The sequence below is a fragment of the Eretmochelys imbricata genome, chromosome 10, assembly GCF_965152235.1.
Source record: "Eretmochelys imbricata isolate rEreImb1 chromosome 10, rEreImb1.hap1, whole genome shotgun sequence".
In the NCBI taxonomy this organism is placed as follows: Eukaryota; Metazoa; Chordata; order Testudines; family Cheloniidae; genus Eretmochelys; species Eretmochelys imbricata.
In genome coordinates, this window is record NC_135581.1 from 31,185,319 (window position 1) to 31,212,170 (window position 26,852).

A 26,852-nucleotide genomic window follows, 5' to 3' on the forward strand; every position below is an offset into this window, starting at 1 on the left:
GGAAATTTTATAGCCTGAACCCAGGAATGACTAATGATGTTAGGGCTACTTGTACTTAAAGTTAAGCATGTACTTAAGTGCTTTGTTGGTCAAAGTCTAAAACTCATTACTTTTAGAGCCAAATTCCTCCCAGCCTTTCCATAGTTACTGGGGAAAAGCTGAATACAGAAGCTACATTCAGTGTCCAAACTGTGTGTCATAACTGTACTCCATTAGGATTCTCTGTCAAATTGCAAGAAGTCACCCAAACAGCTCTATGTAGATGTATTCCAGCTGTCTCCAAAGTAGGAAACTAAATTAATAAGGGACTTCAGACTATAAAGTTGATATAAAGTTCCCATATGGTGATGGGACTGATATAATGTTTAGTCTAGATCAGAGGTTCTCAATCTTTTTGGGCTTAGGACCCATTTGTAAATGTTTATGACCTGTTGTGACCCAGTAAATAGTCCAGGGGCAGAGTAGCTGGGTGTTTTCTGTCGGATCCTGCCCCTGTGGGGGTTGGATCCTACCCAGCACTAATCCCACAGTGGTGGCTTCTGTGCTGTGGGGCTGTTTGGGCTTGGCTCTTCACTCTAGGCATTGCAACCTCCGGGGTTTCAGCACCACTCAGGTCTGGCCCTCCCTCTGACTGGACCAAATTTGTGAGCGAAGTTGTGACCTGACTCATGGGGTTGCAACGTCACTCACTCAAATTTGGCCTACCCGGGCTCCTGTCATCACAATACCGGGGCCAAACTTGAGTGGTGCTTGGACCCCAGAGGTTGCAGTGCCTGGAACAGGGAGACGAGCCCAGCCACCCCCTTGGGATGGGAGCTGCCACGTGACCCTTTGAAACATTCTGGGGACCCAATTTTGGGTCCCGACCCCCAGGTTGAGAAACCTTGGTGTAGGCTGCTCAGCTATCTTACCAGACATTTTAGAGGAAAAGACTGTCAGGTTTTTAGATCAGAGAAACTACTCTATGGGAAAATATGCTAAAGGTGTCCCTGTACCTATTGATAGTGACTGTGTCAAAATAATAATAAAAAAATAAATAATTTAAAAAAAATTATGGGCCAAATGTGCAAAGTGTGATGAACAGATACAAAGTCTCGTAGTAAGAAAGAAACAGTTTAGAAATGCATACTGCTGATGACAAGGACGATATATATATAAAAAAACCCATACAGGTGGCTCCCTAGGGAGATGGTTAGTTGTGGCCTCTCACAAGATAATAGATTACTAGCAATATTTTATAATTTCAATATAACACAGTACTGAACATTTTGCTGAAAGTATAAACCTAATAAAGAAAAAGTTTTGTTTTTAAAAAATGTGTAGCAAGCTGCTCTCTGTGGTTGGATTTAATTTCGTTCGAATAATGTTCCTTACACAGGATCTGATCCTGTTCCCATTAGTGCTAAAACTCCCAGGAATTTCAGTGAAACAGGTGTATGTACTATATTTTGAAGAAGTATAGTACAAAATTGATATATCAAAAATGAAGGCTGAAGAAATTTGTTAAGGCAAGTCACTGCTTGAGCGAGACGTACAAGTTATCAAGTTTATATCTATATGAATGATTGAAATCAGTTATTTCAATCATCTTGCTTAGAATCAATCCAGGCTGGAACTGTAAAATTTACAAATTTGATTAATTCTATAGCCTGTTCATACAGGAGGTCAGACTACATGAGCACAATGGTCCCTTCTGGCCTTAAAATCTGTGAAAATAAGCAGAGTAAGTCACTGAAGGAAGATAATATAGCAGGCACACAAACATTACGTTCATTCTTCCACAAACTGGTTCCTGCAGCAATATGTTCTTTCTGCTCCTGGTCTAATCAATCGTCCCTTTTTCTGCTGTTCCCCCCTTCCCCACACTCCAACAACCTGAGGTGGAAATCACGTTCCCTCTTCTTTCCATAGGGATCCTATTAAAAATATTAGCTGTCTGGGGCATACACACTTCCTCTGAACCATGTCATAGCTACTACTGCAACTGGTGTCAAACTAAAACTTCCAGGGAAACGTTGTAAAATGTCATAGCTCAAGACATCTTACTGCACACACAGCCTACTGAATTCTGATAAACTGATCACCTGCAAGATTTTTTTAAAAATACTTTTTTCCCTGTGGAGTAAACAAGTGCGGGGCTGATGACCACTGTCCTCTCATGGGGAAGCAATATCCACTACCAGTACATGCTGCTCTTTTTCTTTAATTCAATAATGTAAGAATTCCCTACTGACTACTGCTCAGGCTAGAGGAACTGCACAGTGTGTCTCCCTGTATACCTGTGTAACACTGCAGAACTAAGGGCTGTAGTTAGGGTCAGGAAAGGGCCTCCCAACAAACTTGTTGCTGCCCCAATACAGTTCACCAAGGATGCATTCTTCCCTGCCACGCCATACCTGACGCCATCCTTTACGTTGGATTTTGCTTGGTGCAGTCTGCGTGCTGCGTCCTTGCAGTTCAATTTCTTTTACTTGGGCTGGCGTACCAGAATCTGAAACAGGAATTAGGAACAATCTAATTGACAACACATATCCTCTTTGGAGTTCTTTCAGAAAGTTTATAAGGCTCCCCAGGTCTGACACTTTTTTGATTCCAATGTCAAACAAAAAGTTAAACACAAGTTTGATGCTCCCTGGGGGTACCCAGGTTTGTGAGAAACCTCGCTTCCACCTGCCCTTAGCATGAGTGAACAGTGTTTGTGCCTGTTCGGGATCAGTGCCCTGATCCACTGGCTACTGGCAACACTAGCAACTACCTCCATAGGCTCCACTTTCTCTTTACAGGTTAGTGACAGGCACACACCAACCGAAGAATCCTTCAAGTATCCACTTGTAGTCTTCAGTCCCTGCCCAAATGGACACTCACAGAATTACCAGGCCCACTGATCCCAAAGGAACAGTATACCACTGCTTACTAGTTCACCTTGGAACACAGCTTTGCTTAGCACACACCACTTAGATTTGTTCATAGGAAAAGTATGTATATGTTTATTGAACAAAAGGTGGAGATTCATACAACAGCACACAGAAATTTTGGAAACAAAGTGTTACAAAACTGGGTCTTTTTAGGTCCCTCAGCCTGACATCAATTCTGGGCAAGATAGTGAAGTGGCTAATATGGGACTCGATTAATAAAGAAAAATACCAATCAACATGGGTTTATGGAAAATAGATCCTGTCAAACTAACTTGATTTTTGTTATGAGCTTACAAGTTTGGTTATAAAGGTAATAGTGTAACGGTCTCCACCTTCTGGGGGTACATATTAACACCCTCTGGGGGGAGGATGTAACTCAAAAATCCTGTAGAGGACTGGTCAAAAGTACATTTTTCCAACTTTGCAAACAGGCCATGCTTTTGTAGCCTTTCCAGGATGGAATGAACGTGGTAACAATGCTCCTCAAGACTGACATACTTGTGTTTTCAGACATCAGGATAGATGACTACATACTGATCCAGGATGTCTCTAAATATGTGTCATTCACAAAGTGTTGCAAAAGGTTGCAGGACCATTGGTCAACCTGAATGGCATTACTAAATAGTTGAAGTGCTCATAGCAGGTTCAAAATGTGGTCTTCCGTTCGTCCCCTGACCTGATGTGCATTAAGTTGAAGACTTTGGCAGACTGCACACGATCTACTAATTCTGAGATTAAGGGTACAGGATACCTGTTTCAAACCTTTACATGGTTTAGAGCCCACCAATCTACACAAAGGTGTAGCGTTTTGTCCTTTTTCTTGACGAAAAAGACTGTAGCCCCTGCTGGTGAGGTGGAGTGCCGGATGAAGCCCTTGGCCAGGTTTTCAAGGATACATTCACGAAGGGCTGCCAGTTCAAGCTCAGACATTGATCAGTCCATAAGGGATCTTCAACCTGGGTTGCAGATATATAGGGCAGTAGTAGTTTCGGTGCAGAGGCAGCAAGTCCTCATCGTTCTTTTCAAAAATGTTCGTGTAATCCTAATGCTTTTCAGGGAAATGGGGACTCAAGCTTGGCAGTAATTCCTTCTGGCTAGCTGCCGCCGTCTGGAGTTCCCCCATAGGTGCTGTCACTTCTGATTGGCAGGAGCCCATAACCCTCTCCCAGTTGGCATCAAGAGGTCCTTGGATCACAGTAACACCTTGTCTTACTATGCAAGATGGCATACTGCATTCTGTAAGTGAATCCCAATCAAGAGATGAGCAGGGAGGCTGTGAGTTTAAACCAGTCACGAACAGCATGTTATGTTAGGTAACAAGTTTCCTGTTTACTCCAAGAAGTCCAGTTCACATGTTTTCACCCCAAATCTGTTTGGCTTATGAATCAAATATACCATGGAGAATCTGTTTTATCCCACCAATATGCCTTTCACCCAAAATTAGAAGCTGCACATTGTATGCCTTCATGAATCAAATAAACTGGCTCTTCATATGTGGACAATGTCTCCTGTTCTATTGTATCCCTAAAGAAGTGGTGAGATTTCAGATAAGATTGTATTTCGCCTTCTGTTCTTTAATATAAATAACTGAACATTATTTTAATGAGTCTACACTTTTTAGTGAGATCTCAAGAAATATTTTGGATTTTAACTAATGCTATCTGCATGGTCTCCTTTGTAAGTCTAAGCAAACTAACCTAAGAGATTTAAAGCAACAAACAATAAAACAACAACTTTAAGCAATTGCTTGATATTTTAAACTTGTCCCTTTCAGACCAAACCAATCAACAGCAGGGAAAACATCCTTAAAAGTGCCTTTAAAACAAGTGTATCCTTACTCCTTGAAGCAGGGGTGGTCAACCTGAGCCTGAGAAGGAGCCAGACTTTACCAATGTACATTGCCAAAGAGCCACAGTAATATGTCAGCAGACCCCCATCAGCCCCCAGCACCTCCCACCTGCCGCAATCAGCTGTTTCGCATGCACAGGAGGCTCTGTGGTGGAGGGGGAGCAGCAAGGGCCTTAGGGGAAGAAGTGGAATGGGGGCAGGGCCTGGGACAGAGCAGGGGGTTGAGCAGTGAGCCGTCGCCGCCCACCCTCCCCTCCCCTCCCCTCCCCGGCACATTAGAAAGTTAGCATCTGTAGCTCCAGCCCTGGAGTCAGCGCCTATGAAAGGGCCGCATATTAACCTCCGAAGAGCCGCATGCAGCTCCGGAGCCACAGGTTGGCCACCCCTGCCTTGGAGGAAGGCTGGAAATATAATAAATGTGGAGAGATACTAAAGAACTGAAGATTGAAGATCATAAGTAAATATAAGAAGAAATCTTGGTGATTTGTATTGTTACATGGTAGAACAGCTGAGCCTCAACCCCTAGTCTATGACAGTAGCTTGCAAGACTATATCTTTTGTATGCAGTTACTGCCTAAAACACTGGCTGTATCTACAGTTTTACTGAACTGCTGATTGTATATGATATAGTTTGGGTGAATTAATAAACTGTTGACTGGTTAAAAATAACCAAATGTCCTGATTTTAGAAATACTGTCCCAGGTAAACATTGACCTGAGAAGAACCTAGCATTAAAATTACTAGGCTAAAGCTCCCTGGACTCAGTAAAAAGAGGGTAACCTAATTACATTTCATTCTGATATTGGCAATAACACTTCTCAAATTGGCAAATCTAGTTTGTTAGATTTCAGTTTTAATGTCCAAATGGCACCTCAGCAAACTCATAAAATCGACCCTCATTGATACTTATACCTTTATCAACCAAATTTGTAATCGCCTCAAAGAATGAAATTAGGCTTATTTGACAAGATCTATTTTGATCAAACCGTGTTGACTGACATTAATTATATTCCTATCCTTCAAATCCTCATTGACTTAATCCCATATCAGCTTTTCCATTATTTAGCCCTGGATTGCTATCAGGCTACTCATCCTGCTTGCGCTTTTAAAATATTGACACATTAGTATTCTTCTAGTCTCCTGGAATTTCCCCATCATTACAAGATTTATTAAAAATGAACCTCAGTGACCAGGTATTTTCTTGGACAACTCTAAGTGGTGAATGGAGCGGTCCAGTGGCTGGCAATGGGGGTGGGTGTGCAAGGTTGATGATAAGGTAAAGATGCAGCAAGTGGGGCTGGTTGCTCCCCCTTCTGGTCCGTCAGCACAGCCCTCGCTGCATGCCGGCTCCCAGCCAGCAGGGCCCTGCCCCCAGTTCCGTTTCTGGCCAGCACTGGCTGCAAGCTGCAGTGGCTGGTGAGTGCAGGAAGGCGCCAGGTAGCAGTTTGTTATGTGTTGCCTCTGCTGCCCACCCATTGGCCCTTTATGTGCTCCCCCTCTCACTGTCCTCTCCCTGCTTTGCCCCTTCTTCCCTCCCACCCCCAGCCCTGCTTCTCTTCCATATCCCTCCCAGCAGGTTGCGTCCTGCTCCCAGTGCTGTGCGGAGATCTAGCCCCTGGTTGGAACACTCAGATCACTAACAGCCTGGCCGGCAGGCTCCTTCCTTCCCCCACTGCCTCTGACTTGGCTGGTGCCCCAGGAAAACTCAAGACCCTCCAGCCCAGGGCGCTGGCCTGGAGGAGCCAAGCCCTGCATGTGCCAAAATCCCGCACATCCCTGGCATGGGGAAGCCTCTCTGCCCTTCAGCTAAGTTCTGGAGTCGGGGGAAGTGATTTCCAGCCTGTTCACGCCCTGAATCTGTAGGCTCCACAGAAGCCCCCAGGACAGGGGCTTAGCACCCTCTTCACACACCTCCACCAGCCTGGGTCCTGTCCCCAGGGAGCGCAGGGCCGCTCTGTCCCCTAAGCACCCTCCCTGCTGAGCCACCTCTCTGCTCTTGTTCGCTGAAGCCCCTGCAGTCAAGTTCCCTGGGCCCTGGTGCACAATGCATCCTTTGGGTTTAACCCCTTCCTGCCCATGCTGTAGCCAGGGGACAGGAGGTGGTTGGGTTAATGTCAGTGGCCAGCAGCAGCTTGGAGGTGTTAGCTGTCTTTCGACTCTGTGAGGGCAGGAAGGGGCAAGCTGCTTTCAGACACATAGGAGCGGGGTGGGGGAGAAGAGATGAGCTCTGCAAAGACACAGGGCAGGTCATCCCTTCCTCCTCTCTTTCTCCCCTGCAGCTGGACGCAGATCCCATCCCTTCCTTCCCACACAGTGCCAAAAGGCTGCTGCTGGCCACATTCTGGTGTGAACCCTGGCAGAAATCTGGGGAGCAGGGGCATGTGACCCACATGTTGCCTCAGGAAGACATAGTACCAGGTACCAGGAGAGGCTGGTCTGTCCCAGGAGCCCAGCCAGGCATGGAGGGCGGAGAACGTCAGGCAGGGAGGGTCAGGTCGGTCGGTCACCCCCCCCCCGTGTGAGAGAGGTGTACAGGAGTGTGTGTGTGTCACCTCTTCTCGTGTCTGTGCGGGAGGGTAAGGGTGTGTTTGTGTCACCCCTCCCTGTGTGAACCCTAAAGCCTTAAAGATAAGAAGGTAAATAAAAAGAATCCAGCTACGCAGGATTTCTTTTTAACAGGGTCTCAGTCAACTTGATGTTAATTTGAACATTTGGACTGCATAGTTCTGATTGATTACCATTGAACTCGCTTGAATACGAGTAATGTTACCAGATGTCCCCTATTACTAATGGACTGCAAAGTATTTCATCATCCTTAAGTGATGTGAGTGCACCATCCTACTTCTTTTCAAATATAGAACAGAAATATTTATTGAACATGCCTTTCTCTCTCTCTCACACACACACACACGCCATACCTTGATCTGAACAGACCAACACTTGAATGATTAGGGTATAAGGACAATGGCTACTAATGGATATGGCTTACCTCTAGAAGAGAGATTGTAGGAGGTTTGAGGCCTATGAATTAAGACTGGCATACCTGCTTTACACGGAGACACTTAAGCTATAAATAGATTGAGCTCTTTATCAAATAGAAAGTTAAGAGGTAACTTGGTACATAAAAAGATTTCTGATAGTAGAGGGCTTTGTATTCTAGCAGACAAAGGCATGATGATATCCAATGGATAGAAACTGAATTTAGACAAATACATAGGAGGGTAAAAAAGAGAAAAAAGCAGTATTTGGTTACAACTATGTTGGTTTCAACACCTAGCAAACTAGAGCCCCAACTGCGTTAAATAACTTCAGCCTGGTTATGAACATGTTTAAGATCCAGTTTACCTTAAATACTAGATCTGTCTGGGGCTCCACTGAGGTATAATCAGGCTTCCTGTTAGGATTGTCTCTGTAGTGTAGTATAGGCATTAGTGCTTTGATGAAGTGGTGTCATGGAGCCTCATTTTCACCACATTCAGCTGGTACTGTCTTACCATCCTTAGTCCCTCACAGCTCACCTTATTTAAAATCCAGTAGCCATGCCAATAGCTTATTAATCTAATAAGCAAAGGTTTTAAATGGTGACTCTAGTAAGATATTGAGTAACTATTACTTTTAACTCACCATTTATCCTTGCAGTCTGCAACCCACATCTAAAGAATTCTTGAAAACTGGGTTTTCTGCGACAGTTTCTTGACTCTGAATTAGCTCCATTTAGATACAGAGAAAATCCTTGTTCTAAATGCTCTAGTTTGATTTGCATGGGGTCCTTTCTTTTCAAATGTCTCAATATCCTAAAATAGAAAGGACAGTAATTAATGTGATCTTCAGAGAAATATCTATGAATTAACAATAGATATATATTGCTGGGTTGTGGAGCAAAAGAACATATTCACAATCTGAATCATAAAAGCTTCCAAGGTATAACCGCCCGGAGCTATTCTATTTCTACAGTTCTTTTAGTTACAGACATTGTGACACCTATATTAAGGCTGCCCAAGCATTTCCGTTCTAACCGATCATTTTTAGCTCCTTATACTTTTCTCAAAGTTTTATATTTTTAGCTGAAATTTAGAACATTTGCACTCAACTCAGGAAGCAAATTATTTCTGAAACTTTCACTCAAAATCTTTATTAAATGGTTGAGCTGTTTTCAAGAATAGAGCAAAAAAGTCACAATTTTCTGCTAATAATTGTGACTTTAAAAATAAAAAACTTTAGTAGTTCTGATAGAGATAATGGAAAGCTAACATTTGGCGGAGAAATCATCCCAAGTTCCATGAGTTTTTTTCCAGCAGTCCAGTGAATATCAGTTTGGATTCAGCAAAGTTGACAGTTCAGTAAAAACATGTTGCATGTGCATTTATTTTTATATACAGTAAAACTAATTGACAGTTCTCCACTGGCAGTTTGTACTGTATTACACAGTATTGCAACCCTGAAAGCTCAGAAATCAAGAGTCAGACCTTCCTGCCCTCTCCCTGAAATCATGCTGTTGTCCCAAACATGAGTTTTTTAAAAAAAGATCAGTCGTGGTTTTTGTTCTGTCTTCTGATATTTGAACTCCTCCTGCCCTCCCCAGTGTGAGTGCACAATACTTACAGTCTTGCCAACGCTTGCACATTTATCGTGAATAAGGCAATTTTGTCCCCTGCTGAAGGCCCTCTTGCTAAAGAACCCAACTGAGATCAGGGCCTGTAACGGGGAATACAAAACCCATACTGAGCTTAGGCAGGAGAGGAGTGTGACATTCTCCTGGTGTTATCTGGACTGGTGATCTGCTAGGTCACTCCAACCCTTGGCTCTGGGAGCCAGCCTTACCCTGCTCCACTGTGAGAACCCCCACTCCTGGGCTGTTCTTGCACAGCCTCTAGTATGTAAGCTGCTCCCAGCTACGTGAGTGAGCACTTTTGGCCAGCCACTGCTCGAATTGTGCAACTGAATGACACTAGCCAATATCTCCAGTCCCAGACACAACCCTAGGAACCTCCATCTTGCAGTGTCCAGTTATGCCCACTGGACGCTGCAAGCTTGTATGATTTAGTCAATTTAACAAAGAAATTGATATGTACCAGGCTTGTTATCCCCAGGGGAGTCTCTGACACTCTTCAAACCAAATGCACCGCTTCAGGCAGAACAAACAAACAAATGTATTAACTACAAAAGATATAATCACTTAAAATCTAAGTCAAAGCACAGGAAGTCAGATTTGGTCAAATGAAATAAAAGTAAAACGCATTCTAAGCTGAACTTAACATTTTCAGTGCCCTTACAAACTTAGGTGCTTCTCACCATAGGCTGACTGGTTGCCCAACCAGGCTCTCCCCTTTGATCAGCGCTTCAGTCGCTTGGTGGTGGTGTCTGTAGATGGAGGTGGAAGAGAGGGAGAAACTTTGCCATGCTCTCTTTTATCATCTTCTTTCTTCCCTCTTGGCTTTGCCCCCACCCCTTCAGAGTCAGGTGAGCATTACCTCATCGTAGTCCCAAACTGACCAAGAGAAGGGGGATGACTCACTGGAGAGTCCAACAGATCCTTTGTTGCTGCCTAGGCCCGTGTCCTTTTTCCTGGGAGGGTGGGCTGGGTTTGTCCCATACATGGCCTTATGAGGTGTGAACTGCCCCTCTGCTTCTGGAGAGTTTTGCCAGGGTTTGTTTTAAGCCATGACAACACGTTTTCAGCCTCATAACTATATACATGAAATTACAACCTATAACATTACTATAAACAACAATGCTTAGTGCATCATGAGCGTTCTGAAGACACCCAACATGTAAAACTTTGCATTGGATACCACACAATCATATTAGAAGGATGAACATGGGGGTGCAGGGTCTTCCCCCGAGGTACAGAGCGTCACAAGGAGCATTTCCTATCTGCAGGCAAGCAGCTCAGACACACCCACATGCAGCTGCCAGAGCTGCCTATCATGGAGGCGGGAACTCACAGCTGCACCCAAGAGAGGAAACAAGGCATACTATAAAGGAGGGAGTGCAGAGAAGGTTGGAGTGGAAGGCAGAACGGCCTGGGACAGCGGAGGGGCAACATGCTGTACCAGGCTCCCTCCCAGAGCACAGTTAAGAGACTGAGACATACTTCCAGACACAATCAAAGAACTTCCCTGACCATGAGCAAACTAAGGGGGGTCCCAGTGAGGGCAGAAGCCACCCTCCAAAGAACCACACTCGGAGTCTGTGACAAGGCCCCATTATGCGAGGCAGTGTACAAAAAGTGAGAGGCAGTGAGTCAGGGCCCTCCTTCCTAGACAGGGCATCTGCCACTATGTTTTCTTTTCCCTTTATATGCACAATTTCCATATAAGATTTTTAAAGTATATGGTTTCAGTGCAGAAGCTTAGCATTTGAGCCTTTAGTTTTGCTTAGCCAGACCAATGGTGAATGATTTGTTAAGACCTTGAACTTCATATTGAAAAGTTAGGGCCTTAGTTGCTTAACTGCCCACACTATAGCATAGCATTCCTGGTCTATGATAGAATAATTCTGTTCAGTTGGTGTCAGTGTTTTGTTTAAGACAATTGTGTGATTCTTGTTATTCTCCTGTTTGCATAAGCACAGCACCCAGACTAATGTCTGATAAAACATCTGCACACAGTTCAAACATTTTGTCAAAATTAGGGTTAGCTTTTTAGACAAGATCTTTACATGAGATTTTCTTTATCTTATCAAATCTTTCCTGGCATGCTTTCATCCAAACAACTTTGTTTGGCTTAGCCTTTTTACATAAATCTGCGATTGCAGATACATCACTGAACCCCCACACAAACTTTCTGTAATAATTTACTAGACCTATGAAAGATTGGACCTCTTTTTTGGTTTGGGGTACAGGCCAATTCACAATGGCTTTAACGTTAAAAGGATCAGGGAATATTTGACCGCCCCCGCACACACACCCAAACACACTGAAACAGTGTCCCAGATAATGAATTCTGGCTGCTCCAATTTTACACTTAGAGGTTTTATGGTTAGGCCTACCTCCCTGGGTTTTGACAGTACAACTCCCAAGTGTTCTTTGTGTTCAGCCCAAGTGTTGCTAAACACTGCAATATCATTCTCACATGCTCTTGTGAAGTTCTGTTAACCATTTAACACTTGGTTAACCAGCCTCTGGAAGGTGGCCCCAGCACTAATTAAACCAAACAGTAACACTGTGAACTCATACATATACATCCTATATCTGTGATGAAAGCAGATTTTTTCTGTGCATTCTCATCCAAAGGGATCTGCCAATAACCTTGAGGTAAATCAAAAGAACTGAGATATTTAGCTTTGCTTAAAATGTCCAGCACCTGACCAATTTTTGGCATGGGATATACATCTGGTACTGTAACAGCACTGAGTTTTCTATAATCAACACAAAATCTTAATGTGTTGTCTTTCTTAGGGACCAACGTCACAGCTAATGCCCAAGAGCTGTCAGACTAGAATTACTCCTAGGTCTAACATGTTTCGTATTTCTGCACAAATTTGTTTTTTACCTTTCCAGTGGCCTTGTAGGGTCTGCTGGGAGGTGGCTGTCATCCTTTTGTAATGATCTTATGAGTTAGCAAGTGTCTTTCCTAGCTTATTAGAAAATACCCTTTTGTATTCTTGCAGCACTGACAACACCTCTGCCCTTTCAACTGGTGTTATCTCACTGCAGATATCAATGCTTTCCAGAGTTGAGTTATTTTGGCATTCAGCTATTAAATCAATGAGGTGGTGTGCATGCTCAAATAAATTGGTTAGTCTCTAAGGTGCCACAAGTACTCCTTTTCTTTTTGCGAATACAGACTAACACAGCTGTTACTCTGAAACCTTTCTACACAGCAGATCATGTTTACCATGGCTTTCCTGCTGTGATAGGCTTTAAGTCTGTTTACATGTCCTAGCTGTGGAACAGCATTACCATGAGGCTCTAACAGAATAGGTATCTTCATTTACCACTTCTACCACCTCAAAGGGTCCTTTCAAGAATTTTGCATTTTGTACCTTTTCATGGGGCTTAACACTAACACCAATTTCCTATTACAAAAGAGTGTTTACTAGTATGTTTATCATAACACGCCTTTTGTTTGGATTGTCTGACTTTGAGGTTAGTTTGAACAATACCCATCATGTCTTTTATCTCCTTTCTGAACCCCTGTACATGTTCAGTCACTGACTCCTCCTTCACCTCAGTGTTCCCTTCCCGGGAGACTCTGATGAGGTCTAGGGGGTCCCCTCACTTTCCTTCCATATAGGAGGTCAAATGGGGAGAATCCTGCTGATTCTTGGGGTACCTCTCTGTAAGCAAACAACAAAAGTGGTAACAGTTCATCCCAATTTTGAACCCTTTTGTCTGCATACATTCCCAGCATGGATTTTAGAGTCCCATTGAATCTTTCCACCAAACCATTGGTTTCTAGGTGATATGGGGCAGTTTTTAGTTGTTTCATCCCACATAACTTCCATGGCTCTCTGAATAGCTGTGCCATGAAATTTGACCCATGATCAGATAAAATCCCTTTAGGGAGATCTGCTAAAGATGGTGAGAAGGGCTCTTGCCTCCGTTTCTGCCTCAGTACTAGACGGAGGTACTGTTTCAGGAAATCTAGTGGCAAAATCCACTATCACTAAGATATATTTATTTCCTTGGAGGGTAAGACGTGGCATAGGCCCACAATGTCTACTGCTACCCTTAGGAATGCCTCCTGTATTACAGGCAAGGAGCATGGAGGGATTTTCTGGGGTCCTGCAGGTCTTTTCCTTTTTTGACATAATTCACAAGACCTGCAATAATTCCGGAGATTATTCTGTATTCCTGACCAATAGAAATTTTTCTTCACCCTGTCATAGGTTCTCTGTGCCCCCATGTGACCAACAAAAGGACAGTCATGTGCTAACAATAATTCCCCATGGTGTTAGGTTTGCACAAGCAACTGCTTATAGGGTTGCCCAGGGCTTTTGTTCTTTCCCACAGAAGCCTGTATATACAACCTCCCATCTTCTTCAAAAAATCTCTTCCCATCTTCCTTTCCTGTGGCTCCCACTAGGTCACACATTTTTATGCTCTCTAGAGTATGGTCTGATCTTTGCTCACCTGCAAAATGCTGGCAGCTGACAACTGGGACAGCTTCTTCAATCACAGGGATCACGTTCCCCGCCACTGGCCCTGAGAGCATGCTGCCTTTTATACTGTTTTTCAGGAGTTAACCTCAGTCCCTCCCATACCTGGAGACAGCAGAGGAGTCAAAGAGACCTTCTCTATCTCCCTCAGCAGTTTCTGGGACCTTACCACTCCCCTCTGGAATCACAGTACAATATTCCCTTTTGATGTAAGTTACGATATTAATAGTCTTAACTACATGAAAAAAATCATTCCCAACAAGCATTTCAGTAGGGATATTGCCCACTACCCCTACAGTCAAATCACTTTCTAAACCTTCCTACTCCACATGCTCTTTAGCTAATGGCACAGGAATCCTAGATCCTCCCACTACCACAAGCTCTGCCATTAGGCCAGGTAACATGTTAGTGTCTTGGATCACACTCTGCTTAACTAGAGGAATCTGTGCACTGGAGTCTCGCCACCCTATGCACTCTCCGTTATTGATAATCTTGATAACCTTAACAAATTTCACATCTAGCTCTGCAGAGCCAGCCCTCTTAAAACTCATCAGTAGGGCCCTACCAAATTCACGGTCCATTTTGGTCAATTTCACGGTCACAGGATTTTCAAATTAAATTTCATGATTTCAGCTATTTAAGTCTGAAATTTCATGGTGTTGTAATTGTAGGGGTCCTGACCCAAAAAGGAGTCGGGGGAGAGGGGTCACGAGGTTATTGTAGGGGTAGCACTGCCTGCAGAGCTGGGCAGCTGGAGAGCGGTGGCTGCTGACTGGTAGCCCAGCTCTGAAGGCAAAGCCACTGCCAGCAGCAGCACACAAGTAAGAATGGCATGGTTTTGCCACCCTTACTTCTGCCCTGCTGCCTGTAGAAGCCGCCCTCAGTCAGAAGCCACCACTCTCTGGCCGCCCAGCTCTGAAGACAGCAGTGCATAAGTAAGGGTGGCATGATATGGTATTGCCACCCTTACTTCTGCGCTGCTGCTGGCGGGGCATTGCCTTCAGATCTGGGCACCCGACCAACAGCCACTGCTCTCCGGCTGCCCAGCTCTGAAGACAGCGTAGACATAAGGGTGGCAATACCGCAACCCCCCCTAAAATAACCTTGTGACCCCCCCCTTGCAATTTCCTTTTGGGTTAGGACCCCCAATTTGAGAAACGCTGGTCTCCCCCATGAAATCTGCATAGTACAGGGTAAAAGCACACAAAAGACCAGATTTCATGGGGGAAAACGAGATTTCACAGTCCGTGATGTGTTTTTCATGGCAGTGAATTTGGAAGGGACCTACTCATCAGGTAAACTGCAGGTGCCTCTGGGGCTACTGTGCTGATGACAGCTGCATTAACATGGATTGGATAGGGCTTAGTTTCTTTCATCTTAGGGCACTGATTTTTCAGATGCCTAGTGAAGTTACACTGGTAAAACATTTTTGGGCCCTCCCTCTTCACAGGAGGTTTGTGATGGGGATAACCAGGAGAGGAATAATTCTGGTGGTGAGGGAGGAGTACTTAGGCTCCCAACTACCCTTCTTTTTCCCAGGGGTAAAACAGGATCCCCCCTTTACACTAGGTTTGTGTGCCTCAGTCTGTAGCTTGCACTCATTGGACATCTTGGCTTGCTCAAAGGCATCAGCCAGCGTAGCCATCTCTGATAAAGGTTTAGCCCATAGGCAATTTTTTACATTGTTAGTGCATATACTCAAGAAATGTTCTTGAGCAATGAGATCAAGCAATCCGTCATAATCTGCAGCCCCTTTTCCCTTTACCCATTTTCTTATTAAGTCACAGATCTTATAAACATATTCATTATGACTCAAGCAAGCACTCCCTTTAAGATTTCTAAATTTTTCACCTATACTCTTCAGGAGTGATTTGAAACCTTTATAAAACTGTTTCCTTAAATTTAGAATATATCAAAGCTTCCTGAATTGGCATTAAATACGTTCAAAACTTTAACAACAGTTTTGCAACCAGTGTGAGGACTTTCTTGTCCTCAGGAATCTTATGAACTTCACGTAGCTTTTCAAAAGTGGTGAAGTACTCCTCAATGCAGTTTGTCTCCTTCTATGCAGGACATAACTGGTCCCAGCTGTGGATCATCTCGACTGGAGGATGTCAGTGACTCTAGGATCTTCCCACGTTTTCCTATCTGCTCCAGATTGTATTTTCTCTCCTTCTCCTCAGCTTCTTATTTCAATTCCACAGCTCTTATGTGGGTGGCTTCTTCAGCTTCCCATGCAGCACATGCATCTTTCTCCTACGCGCCAGGGCAACACCTGCTTCTTTTAGTCTCAATTCTGTCAGCCACTTTTGGTGCTGGAGTTCTCTTTTTCTTCTGCTTCCAATCTGGCCCTCTCTAACTTTCCAGTTGTTTCACTGTTCATTTTTATGCCTTACTGTTTCTATTTCCATTACCCGAAATAAACAAACAGAAAACAACTGTAACCTCTTTTTGACTGTTTCTAGCTACCGCACTTGAGACTCACTTAAAATTGCTATACCAGTGCTTAAAGTGTAAACTTCACTTAAAATAACATACTGTGCATATACTTTGGTCCGCTACACCACAGTGACATTACCCAGGATACAATTTGGACTGAAGAACAGCTGTGTCCCATCAGTTCTCCAACCTGTGGTGCCTTTTACACTGCTTTGCTGTAAGAGTTACTACCCTGGTTTGTTCACACAAAGCCTCCAGCATGTAAATTACTCCCTCTTGCACTGTAACAGTGCTACAGCCAGTCACCCTTTAATTACACTGCAGAGCAACAACAGCAAAGTCCCAGTCCCAGACTCCCCCCTCCACCCCAGAAATATGCATCTTGTACTGCCCAGCCCTCTCCTAGGCAACACAAGTGCATATAAAGTCCATCATTTTATTAACAGAAAATTATATGCACAAATCCGGTTATCTCCCAAAGACTTCAATCCAAACACACTGGTTTAGATAAAACAATAAAACACGTTTATTTACTTAACTAAAGAAAGATAGATTCTAAGCGATTACAAGTAATGAGGCATAAAAGTCAGAGCTGGTTACAAGAAAATGAAAATAAAGAGTAACTAATACCTAGCTTTATAAAGCAGTGAGCAAGTGAAGGGTTCATGTAGCATTCATGCACCTGGAAACAGTCAGGGCACACCCTGACTGTTGTGTAGGAGCAATGCACACATTGCTCTGCTCTGTCCAAGGACATGGACCATGGAAACATGGACCATCTGGGAAGTCAAAATAAGGACATCAACCGTGGGAAGCTTCCTCGGCCTAAGCTCAAGGCCTGAGAACAAAGATTGTAGTAGACAGAGGCTAGTAAATAGGAATATTAATCAAAGTCATATTATTTCCTTTGTTGATGCCTTTTGCAGTCGGTTGGGGTATGTAATGCGCAGGGGGGAGAGAAATAAAAGAGAGGTGGAAAAGCTGACAGGGGCAATCCCGTCAGCAGATCAGCCTGCTTGCTTGCCTAAAGCCGTGTCCTGTCTTGTATTGAACTGCCACAACTGGCGCCCAAACGTGGGGCCCTCAGCACTCACCTCGCCCGGCAAGGGTTTCAGACGCGTCACTCATCTGCTTCGTGGATCCCGGTTAGTATTTTTCATTGTGGTAAGTATGGGAAGCTCCCTCTCTGCTTTGCAAGTGCAACACCGCTGTGAGCTACAGTATTTGCTGAGTAAGGCTCAGCATGACTGTCCCACTCGAGAGCTCACTCTCCTGCTACAGGAGGTGAGTGCCCAGTGCCCATGGTACCCTGAAGCTGGAACCCTTAAGCTAGCGGACTGGGAGTGGTTGGGCCAGACATTGCACAAGGAGCCTCGGGCGCCCTTGCAGGCTTTACACACCTGGCACCTCTGCCGCGATGTGATCTCGCCACCCCTGTCTGCTCCTGCAACCATCCCTCCCCCTGCTTCGCCCCCAGGGCCTCTATTACCACCGCCTCCCTGGCCTTCCCCACCGGAGCTGGTGTGTGATCACCCTCCCCCCGTGGGGCCCCATGCTCCGGGGCTCCCTGGAGGGTCATCCACCTCTGCTCAGGGGCTTTCGCTGGTGCAACAAATGGTCCATGCAGCGAAGACTCGCTCAGATCTTACAGCAGAGGAGCTGGCTGAGCTGGTCTCAGTCTGTCTGGTGACCTGGAAGGATGATGGCCAGGGCAACCAGGTTGCAAACTGGGTCAGTTTGCCTTACTCGGTGATCAGAGAAGTAAAGAAAGCGATTCGTGAGTTCGGTCTGACTAGCACGTATGTGCGTGGTCTCATTGAAGGGCTAGGTTCTGGGTATTCCCTGGTCCCTGAGGACTGGAAGGCGCTGTTGCACATGATGCTGACACCTAGTCAGTATGTTATTTGGCTTAGTGAATTTCGGCAGATGGCGGAACGCCAGGCCCAGGTGTATAGAGAGCAAGGTATCATTTATGAGCACCTGGCATGGGAGGGCCAATTTGCTACTGTCCAGCTGCAGTCTCAACTCCCTCAGGCCGTCTTCCCCATTATTTCCACCTGCGCCCAGCATGCTTTCCGGAAGGTCCCGGATTCAGGCAAGCCTACCAAAAGCTTTGCCAGTATCCATCAGGGTGCATCAGAGTCCTTTATGGATTTTACCAACAGATTGCAGGAGGCTATCCTCCGGCAGGTGGATAGCCCTGCAGCAGCTCAGGAGATCCTCTTAAAAATGGCAGTTGAAAATGCGAACGAGGATTGCCGCCGTGCTCTCCAGGTGGCACAAGCCTCTGGGATTCTAGAGCTGTCGGACATGCTGCGGGCGTGCCAAAACATCGGCACCCAAGCCCATAAGGCTGGAGTTCTGGCTGCCGCCCTGTGGAAAAGCGGGAAGGAGGGGAAGCGTTGTTACCGCTGTGGTAAGAAGGGTCACTTTCAGCGGGAGTGCCGCTCCTCGGCGGCGCCCGCTCGCCCCTCAAAGAAGTGCCCCAAGTGTAGGAAGGGCTATCACTGGGCTAATCAGTGTCATAGCAGGTTGGGAAACCGCACAACGGGTCCCCCCCGAACCCAGGGCCAAACGGGGGTGTTTCCCACTCAGACAACTGTTCCTCTGCTTCAAAACCCATAGACTCCATGAAGGCGGCGACTGCCGGAAGTGCAGGGCTTGATTTGATTATGCAGGAGGATGCTGACTTTCGGTTGCCGGGGGAGGTTTGCGCCATACCTACCCAGGCGACGGGACCTCTCCCTGCCGGATTTGTGGGTCTGGTTCTCCCTCGCTTACACGCTGGGAAACAGGGTTTTTTTGTCATTCCAGGGGTCATTGACGCCGACTACACCGGCGTTATTAAGGTTCAGGTATGGACCCATCTTCCACAGTCGCTCCCACGTGGACGGTCAATTGCGCAATTGATTTTAGTCCCCTATCAGGTGCCAGCTGCGGAGGATCGAGCCCGGGGCGGAGGCGGCTTTGGATCGACGCTGGCTAAGTTGCCATCTCACAACACGTCCTCTCCACTTGTTGCTCTAACAATGTCAGTCCGCCCCTCGAAACCTCAGTTAACACTTCTCTTAAACAATGTTCCTTTTACAGGGCTGGTGGATACTGGAGCTGACGTTATGGTGATTCGTGATCCGGAGTGGCCGGTCAGTTGGCCAACAGTTCCTTCTAAAGAGTTGTGGGGGATTGGGGGTAGTAAACCTGGGCGCCAAAGTTTGTCTTGGGTCACGGTCTCTAAACCAGGAGGCAGTGCCCTTGCTACAATCCGTCCTTTTGTGCTCCCTGTCCACCTCAATATTTGGGGCCGTGACTTGCTTACAAAGCTGGACACCACCCTTGATATTAATATCTAATGGCCCAAAACCCTCCCGCACGCACCTTGCCCTCCGCATTACCCTTGGTGTGGCAATCCTTAGAGCCCGTATGGATTGACCAGTGGCCCCTCCCTCTAGAGAAGCTAAAAGCACTTCAGTCGCTTGTGCAGCAACATTTGCATGCACAGTGCTTGGAACGCTCCACTAGTCCCTGGAACACCCCGGTGTTCGTTATTAAGAAAAAATCGGGTGCATGGCGGCTGTTACATGATCTAAGGGAAATAAATAAACGCATACAACCCATGGGCCCCTTACAATTTGGCTTACCGAACCCGAATTTAATTCCTCAAACCGATCAGCTTTGTGTGTTAGATTTAAAGGATTGTTTTTTCACCATTCCCCTTTGCCCACAAGACCGCGAAAAATTCGTGTTTACGGTGCCACAATATAATAATCAGCAACCCTCTCATAGGTATCAGTGGAAAGTCTTGCCCCAGGGAATGCAAAATAGTCCGACCTTGTGTCAGCTTTTTGTGGATCGGGCCCTTGCCCCTTTTCGTGCCCGATACCCCACACTAAAGGTCTACCATTATATGGATGACATTTTGCTTAGTGGTCCCCAGGTTACGGCAGAACAGCTTGAATCTCTGTCCCAGATTCTCGGCCAAAATGGCCTATTAGTGGCACCAGAAAAAATCCAACGCTCTTATCCCTACCACTACCTTGGGCATAAGGTTTTACAAACCTATGCCGCTCCTGTTCGCCCCGAACTGGTTCTACCTCAACCCCTAACCCTTGTTAAATTACAACAGGTTTTGGGTCATTTAAATTGGATTCGACCCTACTTCCGTCTCCCCACATCAATGCTGCGGCCGTTGTTCGAGCTCCTACGTGGAGCTCAGGCACCGGGCGCAGTTATTGCCGTCACTGAAGAGCACCTTGCCTGCATTCGGCAGATCAATGCAGTGTTGAGTCAGCAGTTTGTGGACAGACTCCCAGAGGTCCGTCCCTTACGGTTGGTTCTTCTTGCCACCCCTCATACGCCTACTGCGGCTCTGTTTGTCCCTCGTACGGACACAGCCATCTCTATCATAGAGTGGATATATTTGTCATCCACTCCTCCTCGGAACATTTATCCTTATTTAGATGCCTTGTCTGATCTTGTTTGTAAAGCCCGCCACCGTGCAGTGCAACTCACGGGTACCGATGTAGTTGCCATTGTGTTCCCCTTGTCCCGTAGTGAATTTGATTCCTCGTGCCATACCTCCTTGGCCTGGCAGGTTGCTCTTTGTGATTATGTGGGAGAGATCTCTTATAATCCCCCAAAAGATCCCCGACTGGTAATTACCCAACAGGTGCCCCTAGTTGTCCATCGTCTTAGCCGCTTTCAACCCATTGTTTCAGCCGTCACTCTTTTTACTGATGGCTCTCCACGTCGAGGTGTTGTCACCTATCAATTAGGTGACCCCCCTCATTGGCATTCTTGTTTTACGCTGCCTCAGCGTTCTGTGCAGCGCTCAGAATTGGCTGCTGTTGTTTTGGCCTTTCAACTTTTTGTTGATTGTCCCTTTAATTTGATTGTGGACACCCATTATGTTTATCAAGTAATTGATCATTTACCCCTTGCCCTCATTACCCCTCAGGTCGATGCAGACCTCCTTCACCTGTTTTTGTCTTTACAGTATCTCATCACCACTCGTAATTTCCCTTACTTTGTTGCTCATATTTGCAGTCATACCCCTCTGCCTGGGCTATTTACTGAGGGCAATGCGCGTGCCGACCGCGTGTTACGTGGTGAGGTAAATTCCCCTTTTTCTGACCCCATTGAAAGCCATGCCTTTTTTCATCAATCTGCCTCTGTTTTGACCCGCCAGTTTCACATTCCTGCTGATCATGCACGTTCTATTGTTCGTTCCTGCCCCACTGTGCCGCTACTGCCCCTACCTTTTCTTATGCCGTTAACCCCAGAGGTACTGCAGCGAATCAGCTATGGCAAATGGATGTCACTCACGTGCCACAATTCCGCCCCTATTCGTTTTTACATGTTTCCATTGATACCTATTCGGGATTCCTCTGGGCAACCCCACAGCGTGGGGAAGCCACTCCTAAAGTTATTCACCATTTGCTAGCCTGTTTTGCTGTTATGGGTCGCCCGAGCCAAATAAAAACAGATAATGCCCCAGCCTACTGCTCCACAGCCCTCTCCGCCTTTTGTGTCCAATGGGACGGCCGTCTCACACACGGGATCCCTTATAACTCCACGGGCCAAGCCATTGTTGAACGTGCAAATCGCACGCTAAAAACCTTGCTTGACAAACAATTAAAACAAGGGGAGCTGCGTCTCCGAACCTTAGGAGACATTCAGCAACAATTGCATATCCTTTTGTTTACTCTAAATAATTTAACACTGAATGCAGATCAGCAGACCCCCGCGGATCGGCATTTTCATAAATCCGAGGTGCTGGAAAGACCACGTGTCTATTACCGTCAGCTGCCTGATCCGCAATGGTTGGGCCCAGTACCTCTAATCACTTGGGGTCGGGGATATGCTGCTGTGTCTCTCCCTGCAGGACCGTTGTGGGTTCCAGCCCGGTGTGTGCGACCGGCACTGAAGCAGCATGGCATGGCACCAGGGACTATCGAACCCCATACCGGAGTTTCAGCTGACCCTGGAGGAGAGCGCGGTGCCTTCACGGGTCGACAACGAAGGGACGGAAACGGAAGAGGCGTAGTGTCCCAAGCCAGCCCGTGACATGGGGAGCAGTAAAAGCATTGGTCGCCGCGGCTCAACGACAGCTGGCAGCAAACCAACAGCCAGAGACTCCTGAGACTTTGTTTGTGGCAATTCTTGCCCAAATTACGGCTAATTCTGTATTGATTGTATGCCTTTTGTGCCTGCTATTTCCTGTAGGGGTTGGCTCGGGAGCGCTTTCTCCGTTACGAGCCTGAATGACATATAACCTATGGGAAAGATTGGCTTCAATAGCAAATGTTACCCACTTTTGTTTATCTAATTCTGTAGCAGCTGGAGAATTGTTAGGTACATGCCTTATCCCAGTATGTCATCACCCTGAGGAAATAGGGAATGAGACGATGCTCGCTGCTTACGCGAATCTCTCTTCCCAATACTCTGGTATGGCTAATTGGGGCCCGGCCAACTATACTTTGCCTCACACGGCCATATCCCTCCACACACCGTACCCGGCCGGGGCCAACAATGTCACCTGTGCGCGTGTGGTTAACTGCACTAGTACAAAGGTGCCTTTGGGCTGTCGGCAAGTTTCTCAACCCTTTTTAAATTGTTCCCACGCCGTGAATGTTTCGTACAATTATGGCCATATCATCCTACCATCAGGGTGGTTTTTTACCTGCGGCTCATGCACCTTTAGTTATATTCCTGCAAATTTAAGCGATGGCACCCTTTGCTGCCTCAGCAGAATGACACTCATTCTGCCTTTTGCCGGCCAAAAACGCAGTAAAAGAGGTGTACCCCCTTCAGAAGACTGTGTTGCAGATGTTGATCTTCTTAGCCGCGCTGAGTATACCGCCTTAGCAGCCTCTATTGTTGGAGTTCCCGGGCTTGCCACTTATACAGCCAGAACTTTAAATAACCTGGCATGCTTTGCAATTAATACAACATCCCAGGCAATTGCCCTACTTAACACAGAGCAACACGAATTAAGGGATGCAATTTTGGATAACAGAGCAGCCATTGATTTTCTGCTCCTGAAACACCATCTAGGCTGCTCCACGTTTCAGCATATGTGTTGCTTTAATTTAACTGATAATAGTCGCTCCATAGAAACTAGAATGGCCCAATTGGCCAATCTTACAGCACACATACGCCAAGATCTGGGGTTTGAGGGTTTTTGGAATTGGCTTACAGGATGGCTGCCCTCTCTAGGATGGCTGCTACAACTTTTCGGTTATGCTGTGTTTGTAATTGTTGGGCTTATATTTTGCTGCTGCTGTATACAATGTATTCCCTCTTTGCTAAGGCTTTGCAGAGATCCGCCCTGGCAGGCTCCCCGAGTTATGTCCTTGTCTGTCCGGGAGTTAAATCATTTGCAAAAGCAAATTGATGGCTACCATGAGATGGCCGAGTACAAATAATAACAAAAGGGGGGATGAAGGGTTCATGTAGCATTCATGCACCTGGAAACAGTCAGGGCACACCCTGACTGTTGTGTAGGAGCAATGCACACATTGCTCTGCTCTGTCCAAGGACATGGACCATGGAAACATGGACCATCTGGGAAGTCAAAATAAGGACATCAACCGTGGGAAGCTTCCTCGGCCTAAGCTCAAGGCCTGAGAACAAAGATTGTAGTAGATAGAGGCTAGTAAATATTAATCAAAGTCATATTATTTCCTTTGTTGATGCCTTTTGCGGTTGGTTGGGGTATGTAATGCGCGGGGGGGAGAGAAATAAAAGAGAGGTGGAAAAGCTGACAGGGGCAATCCCGTCAGCAGACCAGCCTGCTTGCTTGCCTAAAGCCGTGTCCTGTCTTGTATTGAACCGCCACAAGCAAGTGACCAGGGAGCTTTGCGACCAGGGGCCGCTAACAGGGAGTTTCAAGAGGGAGTTCTCCAGGTAAAGGAGGAGCAAATACGGGACCCTTGGGGTAAGTGGCTGTCTGTAGTGTGTGTTTGTGTTTGGGGGTTACGTGCTGTGTGCTGAGGTTGTGTTTGTCTGTCTATTTGAAGGACCGTGTGTTGTGGCTGGTGGTTGGAAGCTGTGAGCTTCTAAACAAGGTTTGAAATCTAGAAGCCTCTGTTCATTGCCTGAGCCTTAGTCAGGGGGCAGGGCTACCAAGGAGGCCAGGGCTTTATAAAGCAGTGAGCAAGCGACCAGGGAGCAGAAGCAGGAAGCCTGCTAAACAACCAGTGGGGCCCCTGGACGATCGAGATACAAAAGGAGCATTTAAAGACGATAAAGTCATTGTGGAGAAGCTAAATGATTTCTTTGCTTCAGTCTTCACGGCTGAGGATGTTAGGGAGATTCCCAAACTTGAGCTGTCTTTTGTGGATGACAAATCTGAGGAATTGTCACAGATTGAAGTGTCACTAGAGGAGGTTTTGGAATTAATTGAGAAACTTAACAGTAACCAGATGGCATTCACCCAAGAGTTCTGAAAGAACTCAAATGTGAAATTGCAGAACTATTAACTATGGTTTGTAACCTGTCCTTTAAATCAGTACCCAATGCATGCATCCGATGAAGTGAGCTGTAGCTCACGACAGCTTATGCTCAAATAAATTTGTTAGTCTCTAAGGTGCCACAAGTACTTGTTTTTGTTTTGCTGATATAGACTAACACGGCTGCTACTCTGAAAAAAGTACCCAATGACTGCAAGATAGCTAATGTAATGCCAATATTTAAGAAGGGATCTAGAGGTGATCCTGGCAATTACAGACCGGTAAGTCTAACGTCAGTACCGGGCAAATTAGTTGAAACAATAGTAAAGAATAAAATTGTCAGACACGTAGAAGAACATAAATTGTTGCGAAAAGTCAACATGGTTTCTGTAAAGGGAGATCATGTCTTACTAATCTATTAGAGTTCTTTGAGGGGGTCAACAAACATGTGGACAAGGGGGATCCAGTGGACATAGTGTACTTAGATTTCCAGAAAGCCTTTGACAAGGTCCTCACCAAAGGCTCTTACGTAAATTAAGTTGTCCTGGGATAAGAGGGAAGATCCTTTCATGGATTGAGAACTGGTTAAAAGACAGGGAACAAAGGGTAGGAATAAATGGTAAATTTTCAGAATGGAGAGGAGTAACTAGTGGTGTTCCCCAAGGGTCAGTCCTAGGACCAATCCTATTCAACCTATTCATAAATGATCTGGAGAAAGGGATAAACAGCGAGGTGGCAAAGTTTGCAGATGATACTAAACTGCTCAAGATAGTTAAAACCAAAGCAGACCGTGAAGAACTTCAAAAAGATCTCACAAAACTAAGGAATTGGGCAACAAAATGGTAAATGAAATGTAATGTGGATAAACGTAAAGTAATGCACATTGGAAAAAATAACCCCAACTATACATACAATCTGATGGGGGCTGATTTAGCTACAACTAATCAGGAGAAAGATCTTGGAGTCATCGTGGATAGTTCTCTGAAGACATCCACGCAGAGTGCAGCGGCAGTCAAAAAAGCAAACGGGATGTTAGGAATCATTTAAAAAGGGATAGAGAATAAGATGGAGAATATCTTAGCCCCTATATAAATCCATGGTAAGCCCACATCTTGAATACTGCATACAAGTATGGTCCCTTCATCTCAAAAAAGATATACTAGCACTAGAAAAGGTTCAGAAAAGGGCAACTAAAATGATTAGGGGTTTGGAACTGGTCCCATAGGAGGAGAGATTAAAGAGGCTAGGACTTTTCAGCTTGAAAAAGAGGATACTAAGGGGGGATATGATAGAGGTATATAAAATCATGAGTGGTGTGGAGAAAGTGAATAAGAAAAAGTTATTTACTTGTTCCCATAATATAAGAACAAGGGGCCACCAAATGAAATTAATGGGTAGCAGGTTTCAAACAAATAAAAGGAAATTCTTCTTCACTCAGCGCACAGTCAACCTGTGGAACTCCTTGCCTGAGGAGAATGTGAAGGCTAGGACTATAACAGGGTTTAAAAGAGAACTGGATAAATTCATGGAGGTTAAGTCCATTAATTAGCCAGGATGGGTAAGGAATGGTGTCCCTAGCCTCTGTATGTCAGAGGGTGGAGATGGATGGCAGGAGAGAGATCACTGGATCATTACCTGTTAGGTTCACTCCCTCTGGGGCACCTGGCATTGGCCACTGTTGGTAGACAGGATACTGGGCTGGATGGACCTTTGGTCTGATCCAGTATGGCCATTCTTATGTTCTTAACTTAACAAGCTAAGTTAATTCAAAGTAAAAATCTCTCTCACCACATGCTTTAGCAGTCTTACTAGCTGAATTCCTTTCAGACAGGATCCTTTCCTCATCCTAAAGCCATTTCTCTGTTCTAAGGCATTGCGGCTACCGTGAGTAGAAAGAAAGGGAGGAAGAACTTGGGGCATCTGTTACCCTTTCTTATATTTCTCCTCTTCTTTGAGAATCATCTCCAGCTGGGGTTCAGGAAACAGAAAGTGTGTGGGGACAGGAACCTCCAGCTGTTTCTTTGACAACAGGTAAATTTCTCATTCACATCCTCTTTCTTGCCAAAGAATGGCCACTTAACCAAGTAATAGTCCATTT

At 45.6% G+C, this 26,852-nt stretch overlaps 1 protein-coding gene across 1 annotated transcript in view; it reads right to left on the bottom strand.

Moving 5' to 3' along the window:
- The window catches only part of KATNIP (katanin interacting protein), a 180,783-nt gene that overhangs the window by 147,370 nt on the left and 6,561 nt on the right, over positions 1-26,852 (bottom strand). Inside the window, exons 3-4 of the mRNA XM_077828584.1 lie at positions 8,388-8,557; positions 2,397-2,491 (exon numbers count right to left, since the gene is read on the bottom strand). Of these exons, the coding sequence (XP_077684710.1) occupies positions 2,397-2,491; positions 8,388-8,557 (265 nt within the window). The remainder of the gene's footprint in view (positions 1-2,396; positions 2,492-8,387; positions 8,558-26,852) is intronic.